Source organism: Pterocles gutturalis, unplaced genomic scaffold (assembly GCF_000699245.1).
Source record: "Pterocles gutturalis isolate BGI_N339 unplaced genomic scaffold, ASM69924v1 scaffold50640, whole genome shotgun sequence".
NCBI classification, from domain to species: Eukaryota; Metazoa; Chordata; class Aves; order Pterocliformes; family Pteroclidae; genus Pterocles; species Pterocles gutturalis.
Genome location: NW_010147760.1, coordinates 442 through 23,457, shown reverse-complemented (window position 1 = coordinate 23,457; position 23,016 = coordinate 442). Strand labels below are relative to the sequence as shown.

At 39.9% G+C, this 23,016-nt stretch overlaps 1 protein-coding gene across 1 annotated transcript; it reads right to left on the bottom strand.

The window, feature by feature from the left end:
• Window positions 1-1,001: 1,001 nt before the first annotated feature.
• Window positions 1,002-22,973, bottom strand: KAT6A (K(lysine) acetyltransferase 6A; the record flags this gene model as incomplete). Its single annotated transcript, XM_010086144.1, has 15 exons — window positions 1,002-4,279; window positions 8,598-8,913; window positions 9,672-10,364; window positions 11,352-11,562; window positions 12,672-12,903; window positions 14,218-14,311; window positions 14,989-15,150; window positions 15,580-15,721; window positions 17,209-17,324; window positions 17,626-17,744; window positions 18,935-19,248; window positions 21,027-21,162; window positions 21,918-21,999; window positions 22,259-22,374; window positions 22,865-22,973. Coding segments are annotated over 15 exons (5,430 nt in total), but the record flags the coding sequence as incomplete, so codon positions are not given.
• Window positions 22,974-23,016: the final 43 nt, after the last annotated feature.

Genomic DNA, 23,016 nt, shown 5'->3' with positions numbered 1-23,016 from the left:
GCTTTCTACACGGGTTATTTGGAACTGGAATAGTATATACAGAGAAATGGGGTCCTACACAGCCTTGTACATGCTCAAAACTAAACACAAATAAAAAGTGGAAGTCCTTTGAATTCTGCCTTTTATGGTTAGCAGTTATTGGAGGAAAGTCCATTTTAGTGCATCTGAAGAAACCCCAACTTTCTTTTACACTCTTTTGGTTTAAAAACAAAAGAAATTAGTCCTATTAATGTGTCTGTATTTCTACTTCATATACAATAAAAAAAAGACCTTTACATTAAAGGGTGTCCCTTTTTGTACTGGGTGACATGCTGCAGTGTAGCCAAAAATAATGTAAATGGGATTATGCGGTAATAAACAGCAAAATCCAGCCGCCTGCATCCTACTATGGTGTTTGGACTGTCTCACTCCTGTAAAACAGGCCGATTCCCTTCTTTTCCCACACCAGATCAGAAGTGTGGCTATTCCTATAAAATGGGTCTCAAACATAGTGGAAGAATTGGGGAAAACACCACTGACTCCCCCAGAGAGCGGCACATTCAGCAACTTCCTACCCTGTATCAGGAATGGAAGAGCAAGAAGGACACCACAGGGTTCTCATCAAGTCACTTAAAACCATCCACTTTATCTTCCAAGACTACTTAAGTAAAGAGATTAAGAGGCAGACCACTGGCAACAGCTGCTTTTGAGCTCAGCCTGACTCAAAGGCTCAGAACCAAGACCCTCAGCATTTTGAAGTACACACTAAAGCAGAGTTTGGGATCTCAAGAGCTGTGGCTGACTCGCAGTTCACCAGAAGAGCCTACACCCTTTTCTTGTCCTAACAGTCCATTAACCACCCTATCCTCCTCATGACTGCAAAAGGGATATACAAACAGTTCTCTCTTGATATGCTTTCAGTAGTTCAGCATGACAGAACATGTACGCATGCATGCACATGTGTGTGCACATGCATGTCTGGGTGGTGAATGGGATAATTTTAAAGCTACATTGTATTTTCAGCATGAAACATACAATTTCAATTAACTCATCTACAAAAACACCAATGTGAATAGTTTATTGTCTACACGTAATTCCAAATTTTACTGAGGTCGAGGGAGTCAGGGAAAATGAAAGATTAAAAATTTTTCCTGACTTGCAGAAATAAAGAGCTTCATTTATCCTCTGTGTCCCCTTTCAAGTCTCCCAGGAAGTGCCTCCTGCTAGAAGTAGGAAATGCTAGGTGGGGTTTAGAGGGAAGGGTTGTTATTCTTTGAGATGTCAAACATTTTACATGACTGCAGCACTAGAAACTGCATACAGAGGGGCACAGGGGAGGGAGAAGGACATACATTTGAAAAAAAAAATTTAGAAAGATGATTTCACCATTACACATATTCTGCCCACATTGTCAGCAAAGTAAGGCTCTTTTTAAATTATGAAAAGATTTTGTGCATGTTTTCCCCTCTAAAAAACATCTGTATATGATTTTAACTGTAAAATGTTTCAGGATTGTGAAGAAAACAAAAACACAAAAAAAAAATCAAAAAATAAAGACCAGGCTTCCTAAAAAATAAAATAAACCAAAGAAAATCCCTCTAAATCTACAGCAATATTTTAACTGGAAAAAGGTCCATTTTCTCTGGTTCGTCAGTATAAAAGGTTCCTTTATTTATATATATTTCAGTTTTTAGGATGCAAGTTCATCTTGCTCATCTTCTCATGTATGGTCCATTGAGAGACTGCTTGGGCACCCCAGCAGCGTTCATGTAGCTGTGATGGGAGGGGCCAGTGTACATCATGTTTCCATGAGGATTTGGCTGCATAGGCTGCTGGGTATAGGCCTGGCTCCCCATCATTCCCATCTGCATCTGCATAGGATACTGTGCTGTCTGGTTCATGTAGGCAGGGTTACTATGGTAACTGCTGTTCATCATGGGCTGTGTCATTCTGTAGCTGTTCATGGCGTTCAGGGTGTTCATATTCATGGAGTTAACGTTGTAGGGGGTGGTTGGCATCAGGTTGACCCCCATGTTCATCCCCCGCTGAACAGCTAACGTACGAGGACCAGCCTGCATGGCAACTGCGGGTGGGCTGCGGCCGTAGAGCTGCTGCTGGTGTGCAGTTGCAGAGGGCAGTGGTGCTGACTTGGAGCGGATGGAAATGTGCCCCTTGACTGGCATCTGCCCCTGCAGCCTCTGCGTATGCGGAATACCGATATTAGTAGCAGACATATTACACTGAAGTAGAGGCGACGTGAGGTTCATGGTGGTGGACGCCAGGTTTGGTGGGGGTGTCATAGTGGCTTGTGCTTGCGGTGTGCCTGCTAACGGGTGAGAGGGAGCGAGCTGAGCCAACCCTGTGTTGGACAGAGAGACGCTGGTTGCATAGGAAGTCACAGCAGGAGAATGGCTATAAGGCATGGCATGAGGGTCCATAATGGTGTTCGTCAGCTGCTGCAACTTGGCTAAACTGAACGTGGCTGATGGTTGCGAGTAGCTCCCAGCACCAAAATCCCCTGGAATTCTCTCGTAGATACTGATGTTACCAGTGCTGCCCGATTCGGGTATTTCCATGATCATCGGTGCTGGGGTGAAGCTGTTGTTCATGCTACACTGAGACAGTGGAGGTTGCTGCTGGGGTGGAGGTGGGGGCTGTGGCTGCTGCGACGGAGGCTGCTGCTGCTGTGGCTGCGTTGCTGGTTGCTGGTTACTTGGAGGCCTTTCTACTACACAGCTCTGAGGTGACTTGATGTTGCAGTTTGCTGCAGGCTGAACAGTGTTTTGCTGCATCATGCTGCAACTGCTGCCAATGTTTGCCATTTGCTGAGTGACAACACAACTGTTCTGAGTGAGGCTGCTAGAAGAGGACAGTCCTCCATATGAACAGCTGCTCTGGGAAGAGTTATTTCCACAAATGCTGCCTCCCATAGTGGAGTCATAGCTGCTGGGATTTTCATAATTCTCTGTAGTGCTCTCAATGCTGCCAAGATCACTGAAGCCACTATCCACCACCTGCTGAGAGTGGTCCGATACTGAAGGCACATCCATCATGGGGCTGGTCTCCATGTTCTGCATAGAGGGTGCGGACAGGGATCCTTGTTCAGGACTTATCTGGGTGTAACTGCTCTCCAGAGCAGGCACATTAGGGCTGCTGACAGAACGTACAGACTGGCTGGGGTGGGACTGAACAGAGGATATTGGACTGTTGTGTTCTGAGGCCTGGCAATCTTCAACCATTGATATCTGAGGATCCTCCTCAGTCTGAGTGTAACTCTGCAAAGTCTGACAAGCTGCAAGAGTTTCTTCACAGTCCTGGTAAGCTACATCATGCTCATTACTTTCCTCTTGTGTCAAGGACTGGACTGCTTGAACAGTTTCAAGATCTAGTTCACTATGAGGAATCTCTTCCTCTTCCTTTAACTCAATTAACCCTTCTTTAGTACTTTGCTCTTCTTCATGATCATCTTCAGACCCAGGGGCGTGCTCTGAGCCCACTGATGTCTCATTGGAAGCCTGCTCTTCCTCAGAATCTGCCTCTGCTTCATCTTTTTCTTTTGCATCTTCTCTACTGCTTGGTACGCTTGTTTCTAAAAAACATTCTTGCACCTGAGGCTCCTCCTTCACCCCTTCTCTAACAGGCTGCTCCTCCAATTCTTTTTTCTTCACAGACTCAAGATGAGCATCATCTTCGTCATCAGCATCATGATCTTCATTTTGATTTGTCACTACTGCAACTTCGTCTTCTTCCTCGTGGTCATGCTCAGGTTCGTCTAGTTCTTGCTGTTCTTCTTCTGATTGCCTTTGCTCTTCTAAAACCCGTGGCTTCTCCTCTACCTCCTCTTCTATCTCAGGCTCTTTTACTTCTGGCACTGGACTGCTGTTGCTGTCCACAGGAGAAACTACTCTTACTTCACTGCTGACTGTATCTTCCTCTTCTCCCTCTCCTACCTCTTCTGCTTCTATATTCACATCTTCCTCTTTTCTTTCCTCAATAAGAGGCAGCTCTTCCTTCTCCTCAACACCTTCTTCTTTATCTGAAATTTTGGGTTTACGCCCTGGTTTTGAATTAGCTACCACTGCATCAACTCCTTCATCCTGAACCAATGGTGGTACCTTTTCGCGGTTCAGTTTAAAACCTGGTTTTCGACCAGGTCTTTTCTTCCAGTGGACTGGTTTTCGGCTTTTCCCTTTTGGCCATCCCTTCTTCTTTTTCATGGGTGTAGAAGTATCTGGCTCAAGTGAAGAATCCTTTGCTTCACATTTTCTCAGCATAGATAATGGTTTCAAAGTTGGGTTACCTGAAAACACAAATTGAAAGATACTGTTCAAACATTTTTGTTTGACCTGAACATTCACGGAAGCTTTCCCAAGCATTCCCATCATGTTTATCAACTTTATGTATCACTACTAGCTTAGAGATTTATTGTGAAGGGCAACAGGAAGGATCAAGGTCTGCTTATTAGGAATCACATTGCACATTACATTTTCAAAGAACACCAATGCTTTTGAGAGTTTGCATGGTCAAAGCTCTGAGACTTTAATACACAATTCATATTAAACACTAGACTATATGAGAAAGTCCTGAAAAGACCCACCACCCTTTACAATTTTTTTTTATACAGTATGTTCACAAATGAAAATGTTCCAGTGTAGGGGAACACATGAAGTTGTAATAAAAGCATGTTTCCATTTAGATCTGTATTTTGTGCATCTGCTGAAGAAAGGAAATATTTCCACTTTTTTCATGGCTTATGCTTTTAAATGCCAATATAAATACACAGATGACTGAGTTTGGCTTTTTTTTTTTTTAATCTAAAAAAAAAAATCATTAAAAGGAAGCTGAATTTCTCTCTCACCTGACTCTTATTTGATGCAGGAAGTTTTACATTTCAGTAACTTTCGAAACACTAGAATAGGGGAAGAGCTTATGCAGCCAGGAAGAAATGTGATAATTTACTGAGAAATTACTGAATACTGTAAGGCATTCCCTGAATTAATTTTGTTTTGAACCTGTCAATTAGGATAGTCAGTGACATTTTATACAACTGTTAGTAAACTACTGCAACAGTTTATCACTGACATTAGTTGACAGTTATACTTTATGGTCTCAATTTCTGTCTTCAGATCCTGAATTTACTTAATCCGCAACTGTCTTGCAACCCACCAATAACAAAGTTGCCTAATCACTTCTTGTTTCCAGCTGGATTTATTTAATATGTATTAGCTTGATTCTGTAACATTTCAGCTTAAGCAAATTGTTTTGATTAAGTCAAATACCTCTCAAAAGACTAAGCAGGTAACATCGGCTACCCTTATTAACCAAGCTGTAGTCGTGTAAAACTATAATTGTCCAACAAATAAATTTTTCACATACCAGTGTTCATTCGTATGGAGCAAACAGCCCTCCCTGGGCTTTCTAATGAATAATACGCCAGTTATCCTACTATTTAAATCAGGATGAATGTCACATTGATGTGCCTGTAATTAGGTTGGTCATCCCACTACATGGATATAAGTTCAATTTCCCCCCCATATTCAGAGTACATTTATTCACATTTCTGCCCTTTCTACCATCTTAAAAAATGTTACTGATTCCATGGTATGAGTTTCCCAAAAAGAGCTGTTTTAAGTCCACAGTTATGCAATGAAGGTAAAACTAAATAATGTGCTCCTAGTAGTTCAAAAATGTTTCTTAAAACCTAATCATAGGTCAGCTGAGTTACTCTTGCCCTTTGCTCAGACAGGCATTTACTATAAATATCGCTGATGAGAAGCATTCTGAACAAATTCTGCATCTTAAAAAAATGAATTTAAAACAAATACTGAATTTAAAATTAAACTACTCCTTGAAGTCATCAATAAAACAAATATTTGGAATGTGAATAAAGGAAATAAAGAATCTGCCACAGTCAGCATATCATTGGTCAGGAGGAAAGAAACATTACTTTAACAGTATTTGTTAAAGCATTAACACTTCAGCCCTTGAAAAAAAAAATCCACCTCTAAAAAAGAACTAGCTTTCTCTTCCCCTTTTTTCACCTTTCCTACCTACTACAGAGGATTAGATTTAACACACCTCAGGTAAAGACCCTTTGCTTTTATCTGTACTGTAATGGATTTAATATTTTTAGGAATAAAAAAAAAAAAAAAAGCAAATGATCTTATGATGGCAGGCTCCCCTTACAGTAATGTAATGTTAAAGGTGTCTGGTCTGGGCTCCCCAGCACAAGACTATGCGCACTTCACACCATCTTTGCAAAAGAATATGGATTTGATGACCACTCAAGATTTCATGTGCATAATTTTTTAGGATAATGAGAAGCATATGTACGTGCTCATTCAGTTGCACTTTGTTGAACGTCAGTGTGCACGCAAGCTTGAACAGAAGATCCTTACAGTATTCACATTCACAGTAAAACTTACAGGTAGAACTAGGAAAAGAAAAGCAATACAGCCCAGCCTATTGCAGAGCTCCATATTCCCCCACCTGACACTAATCAAGTTGCACAGAATTGGCAGAATATAGACAGACAAGCTTTATTTGTTTTCTACACCACAGAATACACTCTGCCTTCCAGAATGCCCTATGCTTATTAAACGCTGGCCTCAAATCACCATCGCACACTATCCATTCTCAGTGTGGCCCTGACAGCAATCAGAGCCAATTCAAATTCTCATCAGATACCAAATTTAAAAGACTGCAATATTACACTTCAGGGAAATCATAAAACACTTTCAATGCATTGCCTCAGCTGAAGATTAAGTTCTCAGGGAAAAAATCTAAACCAAACCACCCTTAGTCAGAAAGTGGTGGGGGTTTTTCTTAAAAAAAAACCAAAAAAACCAACCAACCTTACAAGCAGGTTCCTGTAGTAATGGGAAAACTTCCAAAAAGCCTAGGCTTCCTACAAACATTCCTAACTCAAAGTTATGATTAAAATAATCTAAATCTGGAGCAAGTATTAATGACTGCAATACTATATGTCTGAATTGTTATAAGGCAGTGCTGGCCCCCCTCCACCCAGCCTGATTGTTTATCAAAAAGGTCAACTGTTTATGACGACTGATTATCCCAGTGGGCTAACACGTTTAGGTAATTGAAAGCACATCGTATTTTCTGTAAGATCACTACAGGTTTACTATGTATACGCAAAGGCACCTGCATTAAAGGCATAAGCAGCCAACACATACCATTTGATGTCAGGAGCAGCAATACCCTGAAACAGAGTGCTTACTACATGATAGCTTCAGAGGTTCTGACAAATTTGCAGAAATTCAGGGGGGAAAAAAATAAAAGCAACAGAAGTGGCAAAAGGGAACAGAAAGCACTAAATTACAAGGGGAGAGTAAGAAAGTCAAGTATTTAGGAGGTGAGCAAGAAATTTATCATTGTTGTGAGGTGCTGAGTTAAAACAGTGGCTTTCCAAATACTATTTTTGATCCCCGGGCACTCTATGGACTATTTGTAGCTTGCAAATGATGGTTAAAAATCACTGATGTCCTTTATAAAGCAATATATGTGTGTGGAATTGCTAAAGGGATCTGCACCTCCACCAGAAAACATTCAAAAGAGCACAAATGACAAAGACTGAAAACCACTTATCTAACAGATCTTCTGACAACTATAGTCTTATTAATGGTGCTGGAGAACCACAAAAATTGTAATCTTGAGTAACGTGATCACAACAGAATTAAAAAAAACAGTGGTATAAGCTGACTGTGCATATATTCCCACTAAGCAAACCTAATGCTGCATCAACACGTGTTTGCAGTAAATTTACCTAGTTATATGCTGCTGTAAGGATAAGGGTAACTGATGCTAAATGGATAGCATACATGGCTATAATAATACATTCTATAATCATACTGATGCTTTCAGTATTTAAGTACTTTTAACAAAAAATTATCTTCTGCTAACCACAGGCTAGTTGAAAGCCGTACATTAATGAGTTCGTTCCAGTAACGATTTTTTTATGGTGGGATAATGGCACCATACTTCTTTCACCCAGTTCTTTGTTTTTATTTGTCTGACTGTCTTGCACTATGTAGACCAACGAGAGAACAGAACACATAGCAGCCATAAGGAAGATTACTAATGGTGCATCTGAATGACAGATATTTCTTTTGAATTTTTAGTGCAGTCTAAGTAACCAGTTCCAATGAAATAATTTTATGAACTGAAGGATCAGAGAACTTTAAGGAGATGTGAGAAGCTGAGAGGCAGGACATGCAATGTGATGAAGAACAGGATCTCAAAAGAGACAATTTATTATTTCTCTTTGCCACGGAAAACTGAGGGCTCTCCAATTAATTTCTATTTTACTTCTGTAAGCGACCCTGCTGGATAGGCTTTTCCACATTCACAGATACCAGTTCCACTAGGAAAGCCGAATCAAAGGAACACATCAGGTCATTGCTAATAATATAGTTAAAAGCATGCACCACATTTTCGTAAGACTTGGGAATGTTTGAGGCTGGTTTGACTGGTAATTTTTGCCTAACCCTACATTTTGGCTAGAAGTTACAAGACAAGGTAAGCAGCTTGTTCCGTCATGACCTAGTACCATCCGACACACTATCTATATCAAACTTTTAACAGCATACCACCAAACATACCATTAGCGTCATCAGACTCCTCCTCATCTTTGGACTTCCTCTTAGATGAGGGTCTATGCCCGAGTGTGTCCGGTGTGGCTAAGTGTCGAAAGTATCCACTGGGCAAAAGTTCATTCTCCTCCTCTTCATCATCCTCCTCTTCCTCCTCCTCCTCAATCTCAAATGTAGGCTCTAATCGGGGCATTGGTCGTTCAGAGTCTGAGTCCTCAAATGGTTCATCCAGCACTTCCGTGGTCTCCGAGATTGTTTCAGTGACAACACTACTGTTGTGGTGCTTACGCTTGCGGACTCGCCTCTTTCGATGAAGAATTGGTTTCTGAAAGGGGAAGGTGGGAGAAAACATTTTATCACATGCAGTGGAAAGAAAACACTGATAAATAGAAAACATGAACAGCAGAGTTTAACAGTCTAAGCGGGACCAGAGGGCTCCCTTCTGGAATCCAGACTTCACTAGAAACACTGATTGGCACCTGCTTTCCATTAGACAGATGTCAAATACAATGCAAAACGACTCACCTCTATGAAGATTGCTGGATTGACGTTTGTGTAACAGTATAAACCATTTAAAAAGCTGAACCTAACAGCCCATCCATAAAAGCTGAAAGTTCAGAGACTCTACAACATAGATGTGAACAGTTTAGAATAAGCTGCAAAGATGAGAAAGAGAACTTTTTAGCGCAGCATCCCACTAAGAGAGGATTTTCTTGGTCACACTGAGTGAAATCACATCTCCATGGTAAATAATTTCAAATACTTTATACTGTGATTTTTTGTTTAAATAGCACTTGTGCTTTGCAAGCTTCTTTTAAAAGTAGAACCACATCTGTTTCTATTTTGCGTGACTGAATAGAACTTTAATAACCAAGGTAGAAAAATCTGACTCAACAAAAACCACCACTACAAAAAGGCAGCAGAAAGTACCCTCCAGACAGAGTTCTGGAACACTGAGCAGCTGCTACCTGTACGCTTAATATATACCTCATGAGTTGCACAGTCCTTCAGAAAGCACCAATGGCAAAATAATGGCAAAATAGACTGCACAATATAGTCAGAGACAAGAAATAAGGCACACACCTTTCGTTTTAATGTTGGCTTTGTGAGAACAGGTGGAGAGCTTGATCGAGGACTCACAGGCTCATCATCTTCCTCTTCACTACTCTCAGTAAAACACCTCAGAAGTGCCCTATCACTATCACTGTAGTGGCGGGGTAATCTGTCGCAGTCCTCCAGGAATCTACACTTCAGTGTCTCTGTGTTCTTTTTCAGCTGCCCTCTCCACCTTTCCATACCTTCACTGTACCGCCGACGGGGAATTGCAGACTTTTCACCTTTGCTATACTGTCCCTGCGAAACTGCAGATTTTTCCTCATCTTCAGCATACCGGCCTCTTGGGGCTGGAGACTTCTCCTCACATTCACCACATCTTCCTTGCAAGGTCGCTGACTTCTCCTCACAGTCACTGCACCGGCCTCGTGAGGCTGCTGATTTCTCCTCACATTCACTGCATCGCCCACTGGGAATTGCTGTTTTGTCCTCAATGGGCAGTATTGGCTCCTTCTCACAAAGGGGCTCCCGAAGCTTTTTGCCCTTGCGGTTCCATCGACCTCTTCGTGATGGCTGACTGTTTGCAGGAAGACTATCCAAGGGAAAAATGTGCTTGGTCGGCCGTGCAGAATTGGCTGGAGCAACAATGTCTGGCTTTTTTTCACTCTCTGTAGGTGAGTAAGGATCTTGCTCTTTCTTCTCCCAAGACACTGATTTTACCATCTGATTTAAACAAAAACAAATAGATTTCACACTTCTGACTTAAGCATGCATGTCAATCCTGAATTCGATTCCACAAAAACTTCTGAGCAAGAAGTCAGAAAAGTTGACTTTTAACAATCTGATAATAACAAAAGAATTGACCTTTACAAGATTCTGATAGTGCTAACTGCTACTCTTTTCCTCCCAGGTGATAATGTATCTCAATTGGCTTCTGGACAAGTGGCCTCAGTCAGCAACAGGCATCCAGTGGCCTGCTGGAATGCAAACATCATCGTGCTACATTCAAACACAGTATTTGAATCATTTTCAAGAAAGGACAAACTTCAAGCTATTTTTCCACTAAAATGCACAATTAGTTTAATGTAGATACAGTAATGGTGCATAATTTGCCTCTTAGTATTCTAGACAGTGCTCATCGCCTGATATGAGAGGGCAACCCTTCAAGAACAGCAGCCTAGCTTTCAGAAACCTTCCCTGCCCTGTGAGCAGTAGTTCTAAAAAAACTACACAGCAAAAAACCTTTGGTGAGAAATGTTGAACAAGGTTTTGTTGATTCACTTCCATTTATGCTATTTGTCACTTACAGAAATACTGGGTCCTTCAAAACTAAATCCATTTCAAGAATTTGATGAGATCAGATTGCCTGAGAGGGGGAGGCGGGGTTTTTGTTTATTTGTTTGGTTTTTCTTTTTAACACTGCCCTCTTCCCGCCCCCAACACACACTGCAAAAATCACTAACTGTAGAAAGAGCCTTTTTACTATTTTCAGAGACAGTCTTTAACCCTTCTCTAGGCTATGCCTCAATGTTTTCCCTACTTTTAGTTTCTAATATGAAACCATAAAGACACACAGACTAATCATGACTGCATTGCTTTTTACAGCTATGCCAAATGTCCAAGTTTGGCATTTGAAATCTTGTTGGCATCGCCTGCAAAAGCACCAAGTGTAAACTACATGCCATACAGAAGTAACAGATTCACTCTTACACTGGTCTCTGGATCTTTTTCTTTCTGCTGTTGCTGCTCTTCATTTTCCCCATCCTCTGTCTCTTCTTCTTCATCTTCAGAGACAACTGAGTTGGAAACTATAACAGGTGTCCAACGCAGACATTCTGCATCCACATCTATAGGTCGGACATTAGTTCTAAGCTTTGCCATATGTTCCTGGATAAGTTTCTCCCGACGAATGATCACAAATCTAGACAGTAATAATACTCTGATCAACAACAGGCTACATACTGTACATGTTGTCATGTGAAAGAGATACAAGATATTACAGAAAAATCTGTGTACTCTCCATCAGTGCTGCCATTAATAAAATCAGAAAGGATAAAGGCTCACTGAAATTGTACAATTTACAGTACTGTCAGACTGCCAGAGAAAGCATCTTAAAACTGAGAAAAGCGTTGTTAAATTCTTTCCATTTGTTAATGACAAAGCCACTATCCTTCCATGGGTAACATTCAGCTGCAGAGTGTCACTTTTATTATGTGTTAAATGGGCAAGGGGTATACCATTTGGGGAACAGGCAACATAAGGTGAAAGATACTGAATAGTAATAAAAGAACTGCTTTAAAAAGTTACAGTCCCATTGCCAGAGTGGATTTTATTTGGGGGACTGGGAGTAATATCACTGATTAATATATACTGTGAAATTAGTGCATAAAACTGTTCTCAAATAACTTCAAGTTTTCCAAATAAGTTCCAAATTTAACACAAAACACAACCGAATACAATCCCACTCCCCAAGTGCTACGGTCTGAATCAAGAATAATTCCCAGTATTTCATGTGATTTGGACACTCAGCTGGGCAAACAGACTACCTCTATTCTACATCCACACACCTCATTTCTCCCAATGATCCATCCCACTATCCAAGCATCCCATGCTAATCCACACAGTTAATGGCATCTTCGAGACACACAGAAAAGGGAGAAACAACTGTCTGCTCAGTGACTGGAAAAAGGAACAGATTTCCCTTTAGAGAAGCGAAGTTGCTGTTCTTTGGTCTGTTTTGCGAGTATGTTAGACTGATTATGCTGAGGGACCCCAAGAGAACATGGCCAAGAGACCAGATTGCCTTCTCTCACAGCTGCAAAGCTCCACAGCTGGAAATCTCATGCAGCTTTGGCACTGAACAACTCTTGCATCGCACATGAGCATCGTAAACCTCTACAGACAGTATCTGGACATTTAAGTCTTGAATAAAATGAAGCTTATTAGATGTGAATTGTCTCTAGACACCACTAAATTTAATTCAAATACACCTGGAACTATTTGGAAATACAACAGGAGTCCTGTACTCACTGATCACTACGGAAGTCAAGCATTCTAAGGTGATGTAGAGTGGAAGTGATATCTTGAGGGCAGATCCCAGTCAGTTTACTCAATTTCTTGATGCTTAATTGCTTGTCACGTTGATGATAAAGGCACTCCAATATTACACTTTTCCAATAAGCCATATATGAGAGGCGCCCCAGGTCTGACAGAGGCTTCTCTGGTGATCCTGCTTGACCCTCACGCTTTGAAAGCAAATAGCCTAAAAATACACAAGAAAAACATTCAAAAAATTAGCATATATAGCTTCTGTTTGCACCTCAACTTCTACAAAGGCATTTCTCCAGAAAGCACCAGAATGCTGCCTAGAAGATAGAGATCATAATTTTGAAGGATACACTGAGTGGTCTGGTCAATTTCTTTTTTTTTTTTTGTTCTAATTCCTGTTATTCAATGGTAAGAGTATGAGATTTCTAAACTACATTGCCATCAGACCCTGGCTATGGGCAATGCCACGAGATGGCAGCAGTTACCTATCTAGAAACCATACTAAGCCTGAAGTAGAGCCTGCTGAGTATTTTCCAATTGCAATAGCAATTCTGAAGATGACAGAGGAAAAAAATATTTTAGCCATTCAAAACCAACACAGCAAACAATTTTCTTGAAAATTCTCAGCTGTCAAAGTTCAGAGTCCTACTGGAGAGTACCAAACTCTATCTGCAGAGACTTAATTTAAGACTGTGATACACTGCACAGGTTCAATAAAGACCAAGAGGTTATATCCTCCCCAGTACAACAAAGGGGGAAGAGCGAAGCCAGCTGACAAATGCACCTTCTCACTGCTGCTCTAACATAGCCTACATTTATTGATCTCTCAAGACACATTGACTTCCTTTGTCTCACCTGTATTTTCAGAACAACTTACCTACACAAGGATACTTACCAGCAAAATAATTCTAATATAATTATACCAGTAGGGTTTTTTCTCTGGACATTAACTCCAAAATTAGCATGTCCACAGGGAGGGCTATATTAGATTGCACTTCGCATAATAAGATAGATAGTTACAGGGACAAGCTTCCCCATGAACTTGCTGAGATCCATCTACGAATTTGAGAACTGAGTATTCAGAGCCCAAGTATGTCTGTTTTTGTTATTCTCAGAAGTAAATTAAAATGTAACTACAACTACCTATTGCTTAAGACACTCATGCACTTTATCAAGCTGCTGAAGGTTTCAACAGACCGTGCAGTTTTAGGGTTGTCTTTCTGTAGAAAGAACTACATGCACAAGGTAAGCTTCTGCTAAAAACACTATACTGACACATGCCTATAGTTTCCACAGTAAGTTGCTAACAAAAGAAAACATGAGAATTAGGGGGAAAATGATCAATTTGTCTTAGAATTCAAGCTTTCCAAGAGTAAGAGTAAACTGTAAAGTTCAGAAGATTCTGTGAGCTTTAGAATCCTTTGTCCTGAGATATTTTTTATTTTGACAAATATCCTCTTCCACAGTTAAGCCTTTCTTTAAAATATGAAAAGACAAAGACAAAAAAAGTGAAGAAAATTTTCCTTACTGAAGTCAATTAGGAACCTGCCATAGCCCTTACGCTGGTACTGTGGAAGAATCATTATACAGGAAACATTGTACTTCTGTTGGCAGTGTTTCTCCTGATGGGAAAAATAAAAAGAAAGATGACCAGTGAGAAATACTGTAAGTTGTTCTGTACAAGTCCCTAATTACTTCTATAGCAAAAACCAAGACAGAAAGCCACAGTCAAAGTTTCTTATGAACAACTATGTACATGAGACAAGGAAAGACTTTACAAGAGAGAATAATATTTAAGCTCTATTACCATCACTGCAGTTCAGAAAAACAAAGAGAGTAAAGCAGCGCGATCTGCTCCTTGGATAACAACTAGCACCTCTAAGAAAAGGTTTGAAATGAGGTGTGAAATTGACAAACTTGTTTGGAAAACAATGTGTTTACAGAAGGAAAGATGAGATAGAACTCCTTGGTAACAATATTTATCTTACAAACATACATACATAACCATCACCACCAAGAGTCAGAGGTCATTTGAAGAGTTGGGAGTTTTTTTAGCTAGCAGCTGCCCTACAGTTTCCTTAAAGAATATATGCTACTCAACATTATGATGAAACTTTATTAGTTGGCAGTCTCCAAATGCAACATAAATAAAATCTGTTTGAAACCGATGTCTATATCTATATTACATGATGTATCCCATAAAATGCAAGGGTCTAGATTGCAACAATTTAAAGACTCTGAAGCAGCATTTCTCACCAAAGTAAACAAAGTTCCAAGTCTGGAATACCCAAATACTCGCCTTGGAAAAGTAGCCAACAAGGTGACAGCCCTTGACGTCATTCTGTGTCAGCACGTAGAAAAGAAACGGCTCCACATCGTAATAGAGAGTCTTATGGTCCAGGAAGAGTTTGGCTAATAAGCACAAATTCTGGCAGTAGATGGTGCTGACATTGCCATCAACCTTACAGAAAAGGGGAAATGTTTTGTCACTCCATCTGCTGTCATGCAAGGACACGCTTCATCTGGGTATCCCTGTACGTTTGAAATGTCTAACACAAGCAGAAGACTTCTCTGCCTCAAAGGACTTAAACTTTGACAGCATAAAGGCCATGACCAAGTCAGTGTTACATTCATTACCTTAAGAGAGAAGTTAAAATTCATTTTCCTAAAATGAAAAAGCATTTCTACAAAGCAAGCCTTCCCACATATTTTAGGGACGAATAACCTATACATGAGGTCAGCTCTCACTGCTTGTTTGTAGTTCTCCACTCTCAAGAACTGAATGCTTCAAGAATGAAGATCTTTAGGGCTATGGAAAACTTATCACACGACTGGGTGCTAAAGACCCTATTTTATAGATAGAAGTGAGTGGCTTAGGTTTCTAACCTACCTCAAAGACTGAAATATTGTTTTTTCTGTAAATTTCATTGGCTGGAGGATGAAACCAGCCACATTTTTTCATATGCTGTTGAAGAATAGTTCTGCTTTTCATATACTTCAGACAGAATTCACAAAGGTACAACTTGGGTAGCCTATAAGCAAAGATAAAGACAGATCAAAGGCTGAAGATAATAGACTTTTGCATAAAATTCCTCACTCCTGCAAACAGAGAGTTTGACAAAAACAATCGCAGTATATACTGATCTTGTGCATGTGCTAATCAGGCCAAAAACACCTTACCATACCTGACGCCATGGCACTTACTTATTCTGTAACAAATGCATATTTAAAAAATGTACTTAGTGTCCTGCATAATTACTTTTATATTATTAAGTTACATCAGAAGAAACACATGCATCGATTAAAATCCTAGAAAAAACAGCAAAAAACCATCAATTTTGCACTAGTGACGCTAGGACGGATTAGATAAATAGTTCCTACTCTCTCCCTTCCCTCCTTGTAACAGACAGCTATATGTACCCCTGAGCAATGGGTCACAATACCACCTGTCTGTTTGTTTTAAAACCAAGGCCAGGCTGGATGGGGCTTTGAGCAACCTGGTCTAGTGGAGGGTGTCCCTGCCCGTGGCAGGGGGGTTGGAACTTGATGATCTTTAAGGACCTTTCCAATCCAAACCATTCTATGATTCTATGACTTTACATACTACAGCGACATGAACAATTTGAAAGCAAGTGTCCCAATATTGTTGTGATTTAACTCTATTTACATACTCTAGCTTGGGCAGGGATGCTACTTTCAGTTACCTTCAACGCCTTTAGCAAAACTAGAATAATTCCTCATGACAGACCATACACTCTTATTAAATGGTAGAATAAAGCATTTTATTTAATTTTATCTCTCCAGCTATGGCCCTTAGAAGTTATTCCTCTTTCTGAATCAAGTTAAAATTCAGAGAGGTTGCAATTAAGACAGTTTGCAAACTTCTTAAGCAAGAAAATATCAAAACAACTATACATGCATCACTGTAGAACAATCTTTCAGATACCAAAATGCGTAACATTAAACATTTCTTCTTTAGCTGTGTCAAACTACATACAGCACTAAAATATGCCCCATCACAGGAAGGTCAGGCTGGACAGGGATGTGGCAACCTGATCTAGTGAAAGATGTCCCTGCCCACAGCTGGGACAGGATGGCCTTTAAAGGTTCGTTCCAACCCAAATTATTCTGTGATACCATATGTAAAGTGCACTCAGAGTCAGATACTCTAATCACTTACATGCTTAATAACAGACCAGTACCAAGTCATTCAGCTGAGGATGCTCTCTCTCCTTAGAGAGTGGAATATGTCAGCTCTTTGGGAATCCATCTAATCATATATTCCTGTGGCAGTTTGAAAGCTCACAGCATATGCAGGTTGTTGCAGAGAGCTTATCAACTTTTTGACTCAGCCTAAAAAGACTTTAGGACATCTATTAACTATCAAGAAAAGTATATGGATTACATGTACATTGCTTATGTCCTACATTCAGGTAGAATCTCCTCAAGATTTCTACACCTGCTGGAATTCAGCTTTCTCAAACACTGAAGCAGAACAAAGGAGAATGTTCAGTCATACCTTGAGTATTCCTGTGGATATGGGGAGGAATACCAGGTCTGGATTTCATACTTGCCAAATTCGATGACAGAAGGGCATCGGACTTGTGGATCAGGAGGCCCAGTCACTCCTACTTTCTATGCAAGGGAAAAGAAAGTGTTTTCATTAATTTCCAAGTGAAAGACTTCTAAGCTGAAATAAATGAAAACATTCTTATCTACACAGTCCATCCTACCTGAACTCACAGACGGTGCCTTCTGACACTAAAAATCAAATTTATGAAGGCAGTTCTTGATAGTTACGATAATCTATGGTTAAGCCCTTCCTGCACAGTAGTTTCAAAGGAATCACTATTATTGCCCAGTACAGTAGATCAATAACAAACAATTATTACAGACATTTGACAAGCCTAAAGGAAAGCTGAAGATTTAACTTTACCTGCAGTGCTTGTTCCTGAATATCTCTAAACAACTCCATGTCTTTTTCAGTTAAGACATCCTGGCTCCCAAAAAAACGGTCCTCATTTTCCTGTTTTCCATCCCAGCCATCCTGATTGTCTGTAAATGAGAGAGAAAATGGTCTTCACCTACATTTTTCAAAGGAGTACTTGCTTTTTAGTGCAGTGACAAACAATCTGGCTCTATACAGACACCGTGCCAAGTTTGTTTTTTTTTTTTTTAAATGGGATTTTCTATTCAGATTTGGAACCACAAAGGAAGAACCAGTTCTGGATTTGTGACCACATAAGAAGTATGGTCATATATTTCACCAAGTCCAAAACTTCACCACTTAGACATTCATAGTATCATAAAGGAATTTGTAGCAATGAGACAGTTTTGGATAAATGGCTTACCACATAGGTTTCTCACTAACAAGGATCACAAGTATTTAAATGCTGTTATCTGGTGCAACCAAAACCAGGACACTTAGGTTCATCACCCAAGAAACACCCCTTCCACAAAAAAGCAAACAAAACCGCAAAAGATACTTCACCCAAAGCATTAAGATACATTATTGTTCTTCCAGCACCAGCCAAGCTAATGCACGTAACTATTCTAAAGCTGTACACCTTGTATGTTATTGTGGAATATTTTCCACTGCTTCCTTAGGAACAATTCAACAAGACTCTAAAGATCAAAATAGAGAGATTAAATCAAGGTCTGGTCATAGATTCATGTCTTAAGCTAGAAAAGAACACAAGGAAAGCAGAACTGCATTCAAAAGAAGGGATGCTCTCCAGCAAGCAGATGCCAAACTGCATGAAGCAGGCTCCTCTATGGCTAAGAAAAGTAAGAAACATTTGCATGCAAGCTTATAACATAGATCAGAAACTCATGGGTCTGTTAGACTTGTTTTAATAATCTGTTTCCCATTTCATACTTCCACCTTGCTGTTCTTATTTTCATTAACCCCTCCCCACATTACTTCTTTCAAATGTGACATTATTTAGCATGTTTCCTACGGCTATGTGTAAGCCCCTCCTTACCAACGGGCATTTTACCTCACAGTAACCATTTAATCCCTCATCGCACCTTGCCATTATATATAAAGAGGTGAAGGTTTCCAGGATCGCTTCCTCTTTCAAACTGGTATTCTACCTCAACACACCAGAGATAACTGCATTTGAGTGTTAACTTTCAGCTCAAAGTTTCCAGCCTCTAACAATTCTAGTCACTTCAACATCCTAGCCTTTGAACATTTTCTTTGTGTGCAGGATACTTACATCGGCAGGGTGAAAAATCTTTACCTGTGGGCCATTCTGAAGTGCTAGATTTCCTGGTACCCTTTTTCCTGATCCTATACTGCTGAGAATAGTCTACCACTTCCCCTCGAGCTTTTCGTCCATCAGGGGAGGGAGTGAAGAATTTAGTAAGGCCATCTATAAGCCCTTTGGTTTTCTTGTTAAATTTCAAGGTGGTGTTGCCATCTCTGCAGAAGTCCAAGATGTCTGTCTGCTCCAGGTATCCTCCTTCTGATGATGCTGACTGGCTAGATAGAGTGATCTTACGCTTCCGACCCCGACCAGGGCCAGTCCGAACTTTGCTGAAAGGGCCCTTTGATCTAAAGAATGAGAAGGGGAAAGATATGGTCAGAAGATTTGGTGAGGTGGTTTGTTCTGGGCTGTAAAGTGGACTACCATCTTCCCTACTTACTTATCAATCACGCAGAGGCTAAATGTGAACTGAAGAATTTGATAATAGAGGCATAGTCAAGAGCCTGTGTACCCTAGAGGAGCCAGGATTATTAACATCTCTGTACTATTCTTCTCCACACTGAACATTATGTGCAATTAATTGCGAGTACAAACATAGATTTTCACCAAATTTAATACAACATTAAATGTTAAAGCCAGTAGCCAGAATGAATACATTGCATTGAAGATTTCAATTTATGCCATCATTAAACATTTACACTTGTCATCTGTCAAAGTTTTCTTACTGATAGAAAATTGTCATAAGAACTACACAGAAAGTTAAGGCATGCAGAACATGTACATTAGCTAAGAACCTATACCAGTGATGATCATCTTGGCAGAAAACAGTGTTGATCTCCAAACAGCTGCCATCTTTCAGGCTGGAAATGTTAAAACTCTGTTGAGACAACCGAGTATTTAACACTTCTCAGAGGGATGGCCCTAGGCTGACAGCTCTTTCAGGAAGCTCACTGTTTTTAGCTACAATCTTTGCAGCTACAGAGGATGGTAATAGGCTGTTTTTTCCTAAAAAAAACCAAACTAAGCATCTGTGCATAATTCTGTGGATATATTTTGCAAGTGAAATGATGGAACAAAGGCAAAAAAATTGTGAATACATCATGAAATAAAAATCAAGAGACAAAACAGCAACAGCAGATTGCTAGCTTTCCTTTTGTTCCTTTTGCCCCTCTGAATTACTCGGGGAGTTCCTCTGAGCAAAGGTATCATGCAGACTGAAAAAAATTAGGATGTTTAAAAGACACTCCTAAATTTTTATAAGCATTAAACTTTGTAAGGTTTTTTCCAGAACATACTTTTGGTATTATTGTTAGATCAAGGGGTAGTTCAATCTTTTTTTTTTCCAGAACATACTTTTGGTGTTATTGTTAGATCAAGGGGTAGTTCAATCTTTTTTTTTTTTTTTTTTTTTTTAGCTGACCTGATGCCCAAAACAGAAGTTCTTATGGCATGCTCCTTCATTGTTTCGGTCCCTACACAGTCAATAGGGCTGCATCACAATAAGCACTGCACAGCAGTCTTAATTCAAGGAAATTGCTCTGGCTGAACAGTTATCCAAACAATTCCTGCCTACCCAAATCCAATTCCCTGATGACTGGCTGCCCCACAACCACCATGACAAGGCCACACAACCTGTCTCAGCACAACAGACTGCTCCACCAATGCAGAAACACATGGAATGGAAGCAGAAACAGGCCAAATATTTTCTGTCAGCAGCATCAGATTAAATATATGTCAAACAACAACCTCACACACTTTGTTGTAGATTACTTAGTTTCTAAACATCAGAAATGGTTCTTGAGAAATGCAAAGCAAAACAATTATGCTGGAAGAAACAGCCATCCAGCAAAATAGACTTGACATGAACAGCAAAATTCATCTATGACTATAAGGAACAGTTCAAAACTAAATAGTAAGTTGTTAAAAAGGGTCAAAAATCTAGGCAAAAAGAAGCACTGAGATTACTTCTAGTCTTTCAAAGCATTCTTCAGAAATTCTGTACTAAAGAATAACAGAAAGCTCTTCATTGTAAAAGAAATCTTCTCACAGAGTAGTCCAGACACTTCAGAAATACCCACTGTCCTATAGAATCTCACACCTTACTCCTCCTTATAGGGAGACTTACGTTGTATTTTGATTCTTTAACCTGTTTTTGGGACGTCCTATTGGGTTAGCATAGCGTCGTTTTATCTGTGCTGCCTTCTTGTGTAAAAGTTTTCTTCCTTTCTTTCGTGGTCGACATATTTGACATATCCACATACCTATAAGATACAAGTCCCTGTCACTGAATGCAAGGGATATGTATATAGGACAAAAAGGAGAATTATAGGCCCCAGGCCTTCCGACAGAAGTGGTAGGAACAATACCAAAAGGACCCAATTATCACATATACATGTAAGAAAAATTACATATATATTCCAGCAATCTAAACTCAAACCCAGTTGATTTCCCACACCTTCCTCATGTCGCGCGCCCCAAACACACTTCCCACAACCATGCAGGAAGTCTCTTTAATTTGCAGCACATTATCAGAAAACCATAAAAAAATAACACATTTAAATATCCCATATTCTGCTTACAACTACACTACTTTCAACTATCTTCTATAGGAAAATTTTCTTCTAACTACCAACGAAGAATCTTACATATATAACCCGCTTTCTGATGGAAAAGAGAAGTTTGGTTGTACTCCGGGATTCTCTACTGACCACATGGATATGAGTTCAAAAACTAAGAAGCCCGTCTTTTTTACAAGGGTATTCATTCAAATGGAAGCTGATCCTTTTGATCTGTAAGGATCAAAACCCTTCAGAGCCAGTTATATACAGGAAGCAGGAGATAGCGGAAAATCTGGATCTGAAGCTCTGACCCTTCTCTAGTTTCTAATACCTGAAAAGCAGTGCTGTAAAGAACAAGTTAAATGTATCTGAAAGAGGACCAAATATGTGGAAGTACTTTCTACCCACTGATGTCTTCCAACACCATCTTAAATTACCCTTTTCATCACAGTCCTCACCTTTTGGCATCCTGGTAAGAGGGGGGTCACAGCACTCCATGTGAAAGCCACGGTCACATGAGTCACAAAACAGCATGTTATCCTGTTGAAGACAGATAAAGTTAATCTCTCTTTAGATGTGCATCAGCATCAAGCCCTCCATTAATCTGTCACCATCTCAGAGAACACGCACATAGTTTTCAACTACAGACATGTCATGGTACTTCACTGGTTTCAGAAAGACTACTAGACTCAAAAAAAGCTGCAAATATTTGACTCTAGAATGATTTTATTTTGTAATTTAACAGAACATCCACAAGACTGATACCCTCTTCATTCAGTCTGTATTCCACTGTACTCACAGCATTTTTGCCCTGATCTCGACAGGAACTGCATGTTTTACACTCAATACACTGCCATCGCAAGGCTTTCACTCGAACTGTCAACTCTGGAGAGAACTTCAAACAGGACGGATGACCTACAGAAAAAGGAGAAAATTATTCCAGTAAAACCATTCCAGTGCTGTTAATGCTCACAGATAGCTCACAGAGATTACTTTATCAATTACTTATTCCCATGCAGAAATTTGGTTATCCAGATACTCCTATTTTTAGGGGCTTCTATTCTTATTTACTTATAACACAAAAACAGTACCCTAGATAGCAAGTGGCAGGTCCCCATACAAAAGAACACGAAGATAATTTTTCACAGCTGAATTGAGAAACATAATAAAACTGGTCATCATTACCACATTTTTAAAGAAACCTCTAGGAGCCAAATGAACTGCTTGTGTTAGGTTAACTTAACTTTGTCTCCTGTCTGGGAGCATGAGATTCAGCTACACTAACTGTATGATACGCCACAGATGCATAATCCTCATGTGTATGGATCAGCAGCAGTCACTATGTCATACTCTTCTGTCTCAACTGGACGGGCTATTACCAGCAGCACTGTAAATGGTCACCTACCACTGTTGCCACAGTCAGCACAAGAGATGAGCTCTTCAGGTTTCTTCTCCCGATTTTGCTCTTTTGTACCAAGGCAGAAACTGCAGATTGGAATTGGTTCAGCAACCGGCTGTGAGGAAAACAGACAATAAAAGCACTGTCTCAAATACATA